The 14,214-nt window shown below is 36.5% G+C and overlaps 1 protein-coding gene across 1 annotated transcript in view; it reads right to left on the minus strand.

Moving 5' to 3' along the window:
* The window catches only part of GUCY1A2 (guanylate cyclase 1 soluble subunit alpha 2), a gene marked incomplete at its 5' end in the record, with an annotated part of 141,172 nt that overhangs the window by 10,034 nt on the left and 116,924 nt on the right, over positions 1 to 14,214 (minus strand). The window contains one exon of the mRNA XM_082277748.1: positions 1,182 to 1,336. Coding sequence (XP_082133874.1) covers positions 1,182 to 1,336 — 155 coding nt within the window. The remainder of the gene's footprint in view (positions 1 to 1,181; positions 1,337 to 14,214) is intronic.

Here is a 14,214-nt window from a genome sequence, read left to right on the forward strand (position 1 = left end):
TGTAAACAATAATAGATTGGATTTGGAATTGAATAGATTTGGAGATTAATAAATCGTCTTTCTCTTGCATGTTACCAAACAACTGTATGAATCTATTTCTGTTCACTTTATGATACAAAGCCTACTCAGTTATTCTACCTCTTGTTCAATTTGCTACACTTGCTTCATTCTCAAAATCTGATCTCAAGTGAATGGGGTCTTCAGAAGAATGTCACTTTATGCAGTACTTTAATTACTTTTAACTGTAATTTCTGACTGATTCATATTTTAGCATAGCAGACACTTGAATACTTGAATGAAGAAATCCCATTTAAGATTTTTATTTATTTAGATAGCTATGGGGGGAAAAAATGAGATTCACAGTTCTGAATAGGGAAAAAAAAGAAAGAAAAGCAATATTGAGTGAGCAACTGTGTACAGATTTACCATACAGTCTCAAAACCTTACTTCAGAAAATTACTTCAGATACAGAACACTGTAAGATTGAGATCTCCTGCCAAAAAAAAAAAAAGTGAGCGCATCAGCTGTAATCCAAGCAGTAGAAATTCTAATAGTCAAACTGTCAAATTTGAACAATAAGGAACACCTTTTTTATTCAGGAGCTGTTCCTCATAACCAGATTTAATCAAGCCTTCTTTCCATTTGCATAATTTCTTCAAAACATTAGGGATAATGCTTTGCCATTTACAATCTTTTTTCCTGCTTTAAGAGAATGCTTCAATCAAGCGTGTCTTTACAGTGCTAAATAAGAAATTTTGTCTTCAAGAAAGCATAAAATCTCCTTGTAAGCTTGGCCTTACTGGCAAAGTTAGACTTCCTTCTAAGACAATGGGAGTGTGCTTGCTTTCATGAACCATGTTTAGAAGGTGGAACCCAAATCCTTAGTCAAAAGCTGTAATAGTGCATAAAACTATGTTGCTTTGAGAGATATCTCCACTTTTTCTGTTAGATGTTATTTTAGGCTGGAATGGCTACCTTGCCTCCACTGCCTGACTTCTTTGCACATTCTGACACAAACCTGCAAACGAAAGACCGACATCCCCAAGGAACACCTCTTTCCAGCTGTCCTGGTGCCCTGCTGACTTTCTGTTGAAGTTCATTGTTGAGGACTGAACATGTTATAAGATGGAACTGAAAACAGGCTGAAATAAAAACAATAGGGAAGGATTAAGAGGACTTACTGGTATGTGGTGGGACTGACATTGATGCGGCGTGGGTGACTTCCTGACTCGAATTTGCTTGCAAGGGTGACGTTGTTCCCAAAGAGGCAGTAGCGTGGCATTCTCACACCAACGACGCCAGCCAGCACTGAACCTGAGTGAATGCCTATCCTCATCTGGAAAAAACATGGGATCCATGTCAGGCTGCCTCTCTTGTGCCACCAGTGGGAATGTCATTAGCACTTACTTACAAGCAATTCTTTCAAATAAAGAATAAACCAAAGAAGAAAGAGTGAAGAAAACAGGTTCTTCTATGCCGCTAGCTTAATTCAGATGCAGTTAAAAGAAAGAACAAAAACATGGTTATTTTTTTTACTAAAACTGTTTTCTTCCTCCATGCACATTTTCTGGAGACTGTGACAATAAAAATAGAAATCATGAACAGAATAGGACGGGATCACCCAGAGTTACTTGCAATATCAACCATCTAATTACACAAATAAATACATTAAAGAGGGTTATTTTTGCTACCAATTCTAACACAGGCTTCAAAGTAAGGCCAAATCTTTCTCAAACTGGCAGGAAGAGTAGTTAAGTGGAGTGAATGAATAAGTTACTTTTATCTCCTTCATATTTTTCTTCTAAACTCTTCAAGGTCTAAGGTCTTTCTCACTTTGTCAGACTGAGAGATATTGCAGTGGTGAGAATGCTGAAGACTGAGGCACCAATGATTTTTAAAGTAATTGCATCCTCCTCAAAATAAGGAGGAATAAATCCCCAGCAAATTAAAAAAAACTCATGTGACTATTCTAGCAATCATCCCCTGTAACTGTCTGAGATATGGCAATTGCACAGACCTGTAAAGCTCAGAGTCATCATCCAAGTTCCTTTCAGAGCGAATAATCAAACAGAGATTTATTCTGCATACATTTTAGCTGACAATTGTGTTTGCCAAGAAAATAATTTTTACAGATAGGGAAGTCTTTTTCTCTTATTAACTTTATAACAGTAAAAAATTGAAAAGAATATATTTATATCTTCTGAGGATACTCTTGCTCATAGCAACTGGAGTGCTGCAAAACATGCGGTGAAGGAAATAAATAACAGCTACTAAGATGGTCTGATGGGGTATGGAGTGACTTACCTAACACTGTACTCAGTATGGTCCGTTCACTTAGTTCACAGTTATTGCACTGCACTTTGATCCATCAGTCCTTATTTTTTTTCATAACAAAATACATATGGTTTCAAATACAAATTAAAAAATCACTGTTGCTCCTTTTTTATGTAAAGTAAATGCCACCATTTAGTAAGACTGGTGTCCATGAAGTTCTAAGAACATGTGGGACCCCACAGTATTTCACTGACTATGATTCTTCCCACATGCCCAAGACTTCTACCATGCAGCTAAGCACTGTTTTAATTTTGTTCCTCTCTTATATGTCACAGACAATGGGTTTAGAATTATATCTGCTATACAGTAAGCTCATGCATAACCTAAGAATATGTTCTGCATTCAATGTGATACTACTTACAACATTCTCACAGGCAGCCTAAAACCCTCAATTTTCACAACAGTGCTGTTAATTACACAGTAGGTTGTTTGGTTTTTGTTTTCTTTTTCTTTTTTTTTTCTTCTTTTTTTTAATTCTGTGAATAAGTATCACTCACTTTAATTGAACTTTCCAACCTTTACTATGGTTTGGAAGGCAGCCCCTGAAATCCTTCAAATACTCTATTTCATAGGGCTGGGGAGCATCAACAAACTTGGTTTGCCTACTAACATCTGTGCAAACTCATAACCCTTATATTATTTTGGTCATATTTTGGGGCAATAATATTTCCTGCTTTTTCTACAACAACACACATTTAAACTCCACTGACCATTACCAGTGGAAAAAAGTGCTCCTGCAGTCATGAAGTGAGCAAACAGCCCTTCTCCATATAGTTGAGGTCAGCACCTTCCCTTAGTGAAAGACTATGAGCAGGAAGTCTTGCTCACACAACAGCAAGCATGCTGTCAGCATTCAGTAAATAATAAACAACTTATTTACAATGTCTTGTTCTTGTGAGATGGGAGGTCAATTAGTCATTTTGCACACAATTTTAAGAACAGAGCTAATGAAACCTATTTGTTCCACTGCTACTCTGTGTACTTACTTAAAAATCACAAATTAACTGTGTGCTGTGACCTCTTCTAGGGTACATTCAATGACATGTGAAGGCCAGATTTAAACTGCAAGAAAAAGTATTAGCTTTGTTTTCCTCTAAAAACAAAGGGATAAGAGTATATATTAGAGTGGAAGGATAATATGATAGCAAAAAATGTATTAAGAAAATAAAATTTGCTTTTGCAATATATGCAGTGAAAGTTGAAGTTATTGTTGGTTGGTTTTTTTACTTTCATTTCTTCCTTTTCATTGCTTCCTTTTACATGGCCACAGTATTTTTTATCACTCAGTGCTTCAGGGACACAGGTGAGGGTTCTTCTGTACTATTGTAAGAGCTTTTTAAAAAACACATGCTCCTACAATAAAACAGGTAGATATATTCTCACAAACACAGGTTAAATTACATAGAGAGTGTCAAAACCTGAAGTTTTCATTGGGTGGAAGAAAGCTGATGTAGGCTTTCTCATTCAACCATAGAGATGAATTATGCAAAGAATGGCTTACAATAAAACTCCACTTCTGCTTTATTATATAGCTCTCTACAAGAAAAGAGCTTGCAAACACTGATGCTATTGCCATGAAGTATTCTTTGATGTGCCTTCTTATACTGAGAATAACCATTACACTGGGTCATATAGTACTTTTTAGTGAAATACGTTTACTTAAAAATTTTCTTCATTTGCAAATACGGTATTTTGGCTTTTTCCTCACTGAGTTGAAAAGTCTTGTGTTAACAGCTTAAGGCTCTTTTTTACAAAGGAAGAAAACGTGTAATCAAATTATTAACAAGACGGCACTTACTGGGGCACATCAATGTTTCACATTACCTTTGCAGGAAAAGAAAATCTGCCTAGACTACATAACTTAGAAAAATAATAGCAACAGTTATACATGTATAGTTACAGTTCCCAAGCTATATTGTATATGTAGCCCCTATCAATGCTGTCCCAGAACAGTCACCATTAAATATTAATAATAGCACAGAAAGTGAAAATTAGGTGACAACACTAGGATGCATTATTTGTCTATCAAAACTCTGTTTACTCCTTTTAATAAATGTGCAGTACAAATTATACATTTATTAACTGTCTTAAATGGAGTGATTTTAAGAAAATGCACGTTCTTCATCTGTACCAACTGCTCCTTTGTATGTCCCTAATTATTTGGCTAAAGATAAAAATGCAGCGTGTAACTGAACTCAAAAGTTCAGAGACATTATGCATACAAATGGAAAGATAGGTCTTTGGAAACTATCATGAAGAGGAGACAGCCATGAAAAAAACAACCAGTAAATACCACTCCTCCAGTAGTTAAGGAACAGTAAAGAGACTGACAAAAGCCAAAGACATTTCTAAAGCATGATACTGGAAGGCACAATGGTAAAAGAAACATGAACAGGTGGGAAAAATAGTGAGAGACCTGTGAGAAATCTTTTACATAAAGAAGGACAACTGGAACTGAGTAAAATGGAAAGATCCAGAATGGAAAACGAGAAGAAAAGATTAACAAATTTGATCTTTGCAAGAGCTGTGGTAATAGTAAAGTGGAGAAAAGCTGATGAGTCAGAGGTGTAAAAGAAAAGCAGCCTGCACTGATCAATGTAGTATGAAAGACACAGCTATGTGCAAAGCAAAAGAAGCTTCCAAAACTTGTACAGAGAAAGTGGCAGTATTTGGATATTTCTTACAGGGTAAGGCACAGAGAGCAGAAATGGCTAATACCTGAGTGCCAGGAAGGATAGTGATTTTGTTAATAGTGATAAAGAAAATTCATAAGGAAAGATGAGGAGTACTGAAGGTCATCATCTAACGGGGAAATGTGCCAGAAGACCTATCAATGAGAACTGATAGTCCAGACTGGACTGCAAGAGGAAAGTCAGGAACAAACAGGAACAAGGATGAACAACACAAAAATATTTGTTCTTTTTCTGAACTGAACATTCTGTTACTGAATTTTTCTGATGTCCTAAATCTTATGTTACTTCTTTACACCTCCTCATTGCCAAAGGATGATTTTCCTTTTTCATATCTAGAAGAGTTGAGGTTTTTGCTTTGTTTAGTTTTGTCTCTTTTTTATCTGCTGTGCAATTTCAATTACTTCCAATAGCCTGAATGCCTTCTTAGGCACCATACTGAAAACTGCACTTTTCCATCAAAATAAAGCCTATTCCAACTGAGATGAGAGTAAATCCAACACTGAAAATTCACAACCCATCTACAGCTGACTTTATGGCGAAGAGGCAAAAATATTTTAATAACAGTAAAGGATGCAGTGGCTTGCCTGAAGTAAATTTCATCATTGCTAATTTGTTTCTTAATAGCTTTTTCTGTTAATCAGCACTCCCACATTAAAAAAAAAAAAAAAATCCAGTCATTTTCTTTATGAACAAAGCTCTTGAGCTTTTTCTCTTTTGAAACCTTGTTGAAAAATGTATTCTTCCTTCTCTTTTCTCATTTCTCCACATAATTTTCAGGGCAAAAATTAGAATGCAAGTGGAAAGACAGTCTGAGAAGTAGCACTTGTCTACTCAAGATCATTTTATAAAACCTCCTCAAATCTGTATTTTTTTACCAATACGTGTTTGCATATTGATAGCCAAAAACCACATTAGCCTTACTTCCCTTCAGTCAAAACTGAGGCATTGCATCACAAGAATTAAAAACAATTCCTTTATTAATCAGACCACAGAAAAATGGTTCAAGCTGTAATGATTGCTGAAAGGAAAATTAACTGGGTTTTTAACTATTCCTCAAGCTTCTTATGCATGGTGCTGTGCAAAAATATTTGCAGTCCTTTTCTTTTCAATTCAGAAATCATTCTTCACAGTCACACCCTTATGCAATTCTTCATGCTGTTGCTTATTAGTCTCTTTTCTTCTGAATAAAGGATGAGTTATGCTTTTTAAAATAGGTTTGTAAGCCCATAACCAAGACTGCAAATATTTTTGCACAGCACCATGTGCATAAGAAGCTTGAGGAATAGTTAAAAACCCAGTTAATTTTCCTTTCAGCAATCATTACAGCTTGAACCATTTTTCTGTGGTCTAATTAATAAAGGAATTACTGAAATAAACTGAAAGGCAGAGTAGGAAAAAGAAGAGTCTGTGGGTACCTTTCTTCTTGTCTTCCAGTAAAGAGTAGTTAATGCTAAAACCAGAGTTTCCAACTCAAACCAAAGGTAACCATGTAACCTGTCTCCTGATAAGCACAGGGCAACAATACATGCTCATTTCCAAAGTTCTTTCTCTGCAACTAGCAATTTTTAGTTCAGGGATTTCCTGAGCCAAAAGAAATTCTTTTTGTAGAGAAAAGGTGTTTGATGTTCACAGTTCCTCCTCAAATATGAGCTATGATAACATTTCTGCACACATTCTTTCTTCCCACCACACACACGGAAAGAAGGACCTTAATAAACAGTTCTCACACTCTGAAAAACACACTCCCATGCCAGAGAGAAGTCTCAGATTGCCTCACAGGTTAACTGCATCCAGGACACAAAATTCATTTTCACAGAACTGTCTGCCTTACACAGACACAGATGAAGGAGAGAGGGCAGGCTGGGAAGTAGGTGACACAGTTTGGAAGGCAACCACAGCCAGAAGTGATCCCCCACTCAGCCAACTTGGAGCTTTTCAAGCATCAATAATGTGACTGACTGACAGCTGCCCAAGACTTTGTGCAGAGCTGGTAGCAGAGCTCAGGCCTACAAGGCAGTAGCTGTATGAAAATAGCTCCAGGCACATGGATGTCCCAAGCCAGAAAAGCATTTAAATATAAGAGGAAGCATTCTGCTGGATCAGTACTTTTGATATCAGCTTCAGTAATGCACGTTGGTATCTGTACAGTAACATTTCTTAGACAAAAGCACTCCTCACTTTCTGCCCTAACATACTTAGCGATACTGTGTGTTTCAGTATGGACCTTCTCCCTTCTCTCCTTGCAGTGTCCTTCAGAAATGAAAAAGTCACCTCTCACTGTGTCTCAGCTATTAGTCCATGACACAGACAAGTCCTTTCAAACAGAATCTGCCAAATTCTGTAAGATGTTTTCTGCTCTAATATTTTCTAGTACCTTCTACAAAAGTTCTATCTCTTAAATCTCAACATATGCCTTACACAGGGACATTTACTTGTAAAATGTCTTAATGTAAAATAGACCCTCCAGAGCTCAGAGGTCTAAAATCAGGGCCACACACTAGTGAGTCAATGTGCTTTTCCGCTCCTTCAAAGAACTGCAAGTTGATAGGACTGACAGCTATGTCCTGACATATGCTTTAGTGTGTGGGTTATCTGTATTCTTAGATAGATTTATAAATATCACAGTGCCTTTCTGGAAAGGGACATATGACAGTACAGCTCACTACAGAATTGTTGCCAAGGAACAGACCTGCTCAGAGGAAAATTTAGATCACTTGAATTTCACAAGGTGTTCTATAGAACAAAACTGCTGGATATACTTCCCCCTATTTGAACAACATTTGGAGAAATAAACACTTAACGTTTTTCTAATCAGAATTTCCTAGACTTCTTACTCATTGAATTATTCAACCCATCTGAAGCAAAATACACAGCAAACTATACAAGGACAATGAAAAAACAGTAATAAACTAATAAAGAGTGAATGCTTTGGGATCAATATATCCATTTTAAATAGTTATTGGGTAAAGCAATCACGTGGTTTGTGCTGAAGAGATGCAATTAAATTATAACCAACATCATGCACATTACATATGTACATCCCTGGGCTATGGTCTTGGCATACAGTGATTTCTACTGCATGTGGAAAAAGGAGCTATGAAGCATTTCTACATAAAGAAGCCCCAGACTTGAAGGGTGAAATTATTTTTATCTTTCCCTTGAAGTTCTTCTACTATGATCTAAGCAAGGCCTGCTTTGAATAGTGGTTGGATTAGTTAACCTTCAGAGGTTCCTTGCAGCTTCCTTTATTTCACAACTCTGTATTTCATAACCTGTGCTGAAAAATTACCTACCTGTGAGTCTCCATCATCAGTATGAGGTAGAATTAGACGAAGTAAAAACAAAAACAAAGACTCAGGCTAGTTTTGGGAGCTCACTAGTTCTAGCATCAAAAGAAAGTTTACACTGTGGCAAGTTTTTTTGAGCCAAATGGCATCATGTGAATTCACTATGGCACTGCTCAGTGTCTAGGTTAGAAGAGGATTTGGGTCATCTGTAAGGAAACTTCTGACCTGAAATTATTTACTGGAGGGGCTTGTGGGTGGAGAAGTGGGTGTTAAATGATGTAAATCAGAATTTTTAGAGTTGCTAAACAGAAAAATAAAACCTATATCCTTCCTCTAAGATTGCAAAGAAGAAACATTAAAGTTAATGTGCTTCCTCATGAGCTGCTTCTCTTTCACCAATAAAACATTGCATTTCATTGCTGATGGGGCATTTAATCAAAAACACCTTTTATTGTTTTCTTTAAATAGTAATTTCCATAGTAGGAATTTAATTACTATGTGAACCTGTGTGTTCAGGCACTTAAAAAAGAGCTAATCAGTCACACAAGCCCACATAGCAGTGGAGGATTTTTCCCAGCCTCCTCTCCACTGACACCCAAAAAAGAAAAAAAATCATCAGAAAGTTCTCTTTGATCCCTGGTGTAGGAGGACATCTTTGTCTCACAGTGCCATCATATGACATATACTGAATGGATTGGGTGATACTTTAACAAGGATAAATGATACATGCTCAAAATATTTAAGGGAACAAAAAAACTGTACTCTAAAAAAAAAAAAAAAAAGAAAAAAGTTTGACCTAAGCGTTTTAACCTTAAGAAACAACATTTGATACTTTTGCTAATTTAGTCATCAAATTTCACCTGATTTCAACCACCTAGAAGTTAGCCAGCTCATTTAGGTTAGATTTCTAGACTCCTGCTAAACACACGAGGTAAACAACCTCCGGGCTGCAATTCTTCACGTTCCAAAACTGGCACACAGGACAAGCTGAATCAGTCACTCCTGAAGCTGTCTAACTCTCCTGGTGGAACAGAAAGGGCATTTAATGGTAAGTTTAACCTGGACACCTCATAAACAGACAGCTAAAAAAAGGTGAGATGAATCCAACTCTCAGCCTGGCAAAGTTGATACACTTTTTCCTTTCCTTAAAATAAGCTACGCTCTCGTGCATAAATCATCAAAAAATTCTGGTGTTGATGGATAGGATCAGAAGATCATTCTATTTGTAGAACTGCAGAAATTTTTTCAGATGTTTTAAGAGAATGGTCTTTGAATCTAGTCTGCAATCTCTGAAACTGTAAAATGAAATGACCTTTCAATGACAGAGTCATGCTTCATCTTCTGACCATAGTACATTTCTCAGAGATGCAAGTCAGAGTGATCTGCTTTGGGAAGAGCTTGGAACCAATAAACAAGGATCTGTTGCACAGCAGCTTTTAAATAGAACCACTGATCTCTAACAATCTCACAGTTTTACTACTAGAAGAAACCTTATCTAGCATCTACAATAATGATGTATCAGAGCCTTCCCAAAGGCTTCCACACTATTAATAAAACCTAAATTGTTGCCGATGTCATTTAAACCTCTACCACTGAAAGGTATTTTAATACTTTTTGCATGAAGAGGAGACATATTTAAAGTGTGTGGTTACTACTGGATCCCCCAGCTTCTTTCAATCAGCACTAAGGCAGACATAATCAAAATAAAAAAATTATTAAACTCCCTGCTCCATATCGACAGTGTAGACACGACAAAAAAATCAGTGAGTCAGGTTTTGAACATATACCTGTTCTTAAGTTGGGAAAAGCAGAGAGGTTAATTCTTTCAGCACTTCTCAGTCTAACAAACAATATAGCCAATTAAATTGTTCAAGAAATGACTGAATGTGGCACTCAGTGCTATGGTCTAGTTGACAAGGTGGTGATCAGTCAAAGGTTGGTTGAACTCAACAATCCAGGAGGTCTTTTCTAACATAAATTATTCTATGTGATTCTGTGACTCTGTGATACACACAAATACCCGAAACAAGTCAATATATGGCCTTTTTTGAAAAAGTAAATCAGGGAATGACCACATGAAAGATAAAAGGCCAAGAAAACCCCAAGCTGTGTATAAAGAATGCTTAGAATTGAAGGCTATAATAGCTAAAAAATAGTTTACTTCCTTGTGAAGAAACTAAGGGCACTGCTACCATCATAGAGAGTTGAATACCAAATATGCAGCATGACAACTTTTTCTCATGCTCAAATAAAGCTTGTGTAATAAATTAGTTTGTAAAGAGAAGGAAGTTGCCATGCGACAGCTGGGACATACAGATACTTTATACCTTATATGTTCCAGTGTTTGAACAGCTCACTATATTAGATAATCCTTAAATCCTTGCTCAAAAATGATAATGCTGCTGTGTTCTTTTGCTTGTTCACCAGTTTGTTCTTAAGAACTGCAATTTCTATAGACTGAACACAAGACAATGTAAGATGACGACAATTATTTTTGCAGAACTTACACAACTCTTATGCCTGGAGCAAGTCTCCACAGCTGGCAGTGGCGATTGCATACAAAGGGAAATGAGGCTCTGTGACTGCATGGATCCTATAAACAAAGAGACTGAAAGACTTCACCTTGGCTATAATTGGGAAGGGGTTTATTAACACTCCTTTATCGGCCTTTGTACTTCACCATCACAAAGCTGCAAAGCTTTGCAGGGAAAGTGAATTTCCTCCTCAGTGAGTTCAAAATACAAATTCACATTAAATTATTTTTCTGAAGTCTTTCAGACAAGCAAATTCACACAGTTGAGAATCACTACTTCATACAACAAAGGGAATTAGCACAAAAAGAAAGGCAGCTGGTTTGCACTGAACTGAGGATTTTAGCAAATTATCTAAGCATTTAGTGAGTCTCCTGATTCCTGTACAGACGGCACTTCAGCAAGTCAATCAAACTTTCTTGACACCACAAAACAAATCGTAACAAAAGCTAGGATCAGAACTCAGAGAGTATTCTGTTCAGTTCTGTTTCCTTCACTGAAAATCTAGGTTAAAAAAAGGAAATTTGTAAATAAAATGGCTAATGAAATGAATGAAAAATCACTCTGTAACTCATAAAAAATGTAGCATTTTGTATTCCTAGAATTAAGGCGGAAATCTACAAGCACTATGATTGTTACTGAACATCAGATGTACCATGAATACAAATGAGATACTATTTCATCATTTGTTTAAATTGCTTCAGAGAAAATTGGTAACTGCACTACAATTTTAAGAAGATGATTCAGGATAAATTTGAATGTTCTGGTGTTTTAATGACTAGAAAGATTCTGATCTTATTTTCAAAAATTAGCAAACGAAGGCCTGATGATGTCAAGGATATGACAAAATCCAAACAGAGACAAATTGTTCTCAGATGAAGGTGAATCACTTAAGGGAAGAAAAGATTTCAATGTTAAGTCTAATGACTTTCCTTCATCTCATTCAGTGATCTCCCCCACTGTGTCTTACACTCATCCCTCTCTCAGAGACACGCTGACAAAGAACGGCAACACGTACGGCTGGTTTGGGCATGTAAATTCTGTAAAAAATAGCAATCAATGCATATATTATAAGAAATCCTTTTATGTAGGTTATGCATTTTGCAACTGCAAAAATTCAAATATGCTTAGTCAAGATTATCTCTGCCCATCTTCACCAGCTTTTATCAACTAATTTATACTTCTGTAATTCACAAACATATAGCCAAAAGGTAAAGTGTGCTTATGCTAGTATTTGTGTGACTGAGAAAGACGAAAAAAGAAAGTCAAAGACTTTAAATCTCAATTATCCTTGCATGTTCTTTTGAAAATGAAACACTAATCTAGTTTGGGAGGCAGTAGAAGATAACAGTATGGCATATCTGTAACTTCCTTGTTTGTCACTGCTGCCCAGCCAACCTTTAATGACACTAACTGCGTGCATTTGGCTGCTGAGGGGCACAGATGCCCAGCCCAGCATTTTTATTGCTTGCTTCTTTCCTGCTGTTGCTCCTGTCAGATTATGCTTTATTTGAAACTTTTCCAGTCAAATTCTTCAACCAAGAAGTGGGTGAAGAATCTCTCTTGGTGCAATGTTTGCTGACAAGTCCTTTAGCTCTTAGTCCCATCCTTTACTTCTTTCCTCCCAAAAGCATGCAAGATGTGTCTTCATGGAAAGAATCCTTTTATTTTCTGGTGCTTTGTTCTTTGTCAGTGTGTCTCTGAGAGGAAAATGAGTGTGAAGATTAAATCTCGACAATTTGATAATTTTTATTTGTGTTTAACTTGAGTTGAAATTTGTGGATAAATGAAGTAGATGAAATCTCACTCATACTTGTGTGCAATAAATAAAATTCAGCATAACTTATTTTTATTTACTGTGTTTGTTAATGATCTGCAGTAAACAACACAGTGCAAGTCAACAGATCATGCAAACTGAATGTATCTAGAAATATACTCTGAACTAAAAATACACAATTCAAGAGAGAAAGTTGGGAAATTCTGAGTGAAGACCAAAATGAACTTAAGCTAGCATGCAATCTGGCCACATGAAAAAGTAATCTGGGGTTATGAACATGATCTGACACCTACAGTTCCTTCCTACAGAATTCAACCTCACCAAGCCTATTAAGACCTAGGTACTGTCAACAGGTGTGATTCCTGAAAAGATCAAGAATCTCTTCAGAAAGGATTTGATTAGAAGGAAACTAAAAATCTGTAAATACTCACAGCTTGGCTAATTAATACTCAATAGGGGAAGCATGATAATCATCTACAAGTATGTGCAAGATGTATCAAGGAGGGACATATGGGGACACAACTAGAAGTAATACCATTTAATGAAGACATAGGTGAATATCCAGCTTACCTAGGCCTAAATACGCTGTACTGTAATGACAGTGACGGGTTCCTGAGGTAAGTGAGCTAAGTTACATCATTTCATTATGGCACTACTGAAACACTTGAAAACACATTGTGAGGATGTTGACAGGAAGACGGACAGGATGCATTAACATATGTGTGTCTTTTTTAACTCTAACATCATACTGCATTGAAGGAAAACTCATTAAAAAGTGGTGTTACATTTGAGGGTTTCAAATGACTGCTGCAAAGTCTGTTTTCCTGTCATCCTTAAGAACAGATGGGGTGGGAGAAATATTTTTTAATGTCCTGAAGCCACTTAAAAAACCAGAACTTTGAATTTCAGTTCTAAATTAAGTGTAACTTGGTTCACATTGTCTTTAGAATTTCACTAAAACTAAAAAAATGAATAGTACAGCAACTATGTTGAACCAATTCTACATAAACTATAAACTCAAATTTTTAAGTTCCTTTTTTCTAATAATCTCATGATGATCTATGTTAACAACATACTTTGCAGTATCAAGCACACACCATGAACAGCAAAAACAGTTGACAAAAAACCCAAAATCTTGACAGAAAACGTAAGTTTTTAGACAGTCGTCCTCTTGTGATGGACTGTCAGTTCTGTTAATACACTGCAATCATACCTAGTCATGTTATTTTGGCATTGGTCTGTTCCTCATCACAGATGATCACAGCTAAGCTTCCTGTGGATAACTATCAAAACAAACCCTTTCACAGGAAATACTTTGGCAGTTGTACATTCATCCTCCATGAGAACAACAGAAAGAATCACCTCACTGAAGGGCAGCAACCTCCAAAGTACTACACAGCTACATTCTACGTGCTTTTGAAGCACGTGCCCCAACTGTCCCTATTTACTCTACATTGCTTCACTTTAAAAAATTGTTTGTTCTGCATGAACTAGAACTGTTAGAGGAAATTAAAGCAGTAGCTCTTCTCAAGATGTACACCAAAGTTATGACAAACTCTTATGGGCATATCAGGATGTAAATCAACATTTGA

The sequence above is a fragment of the Coloeus monedula genome (genome assembly GCF_965178545.1).
Source record: "Coloeus monedula genome assembly, chromosome: 3".
Taxonomy (NCBI): Eukaryota; Metazoa; Chordata; class Aves; order Passeriformes; family Corvidae; genus Coloeus; species Coloeus monedula.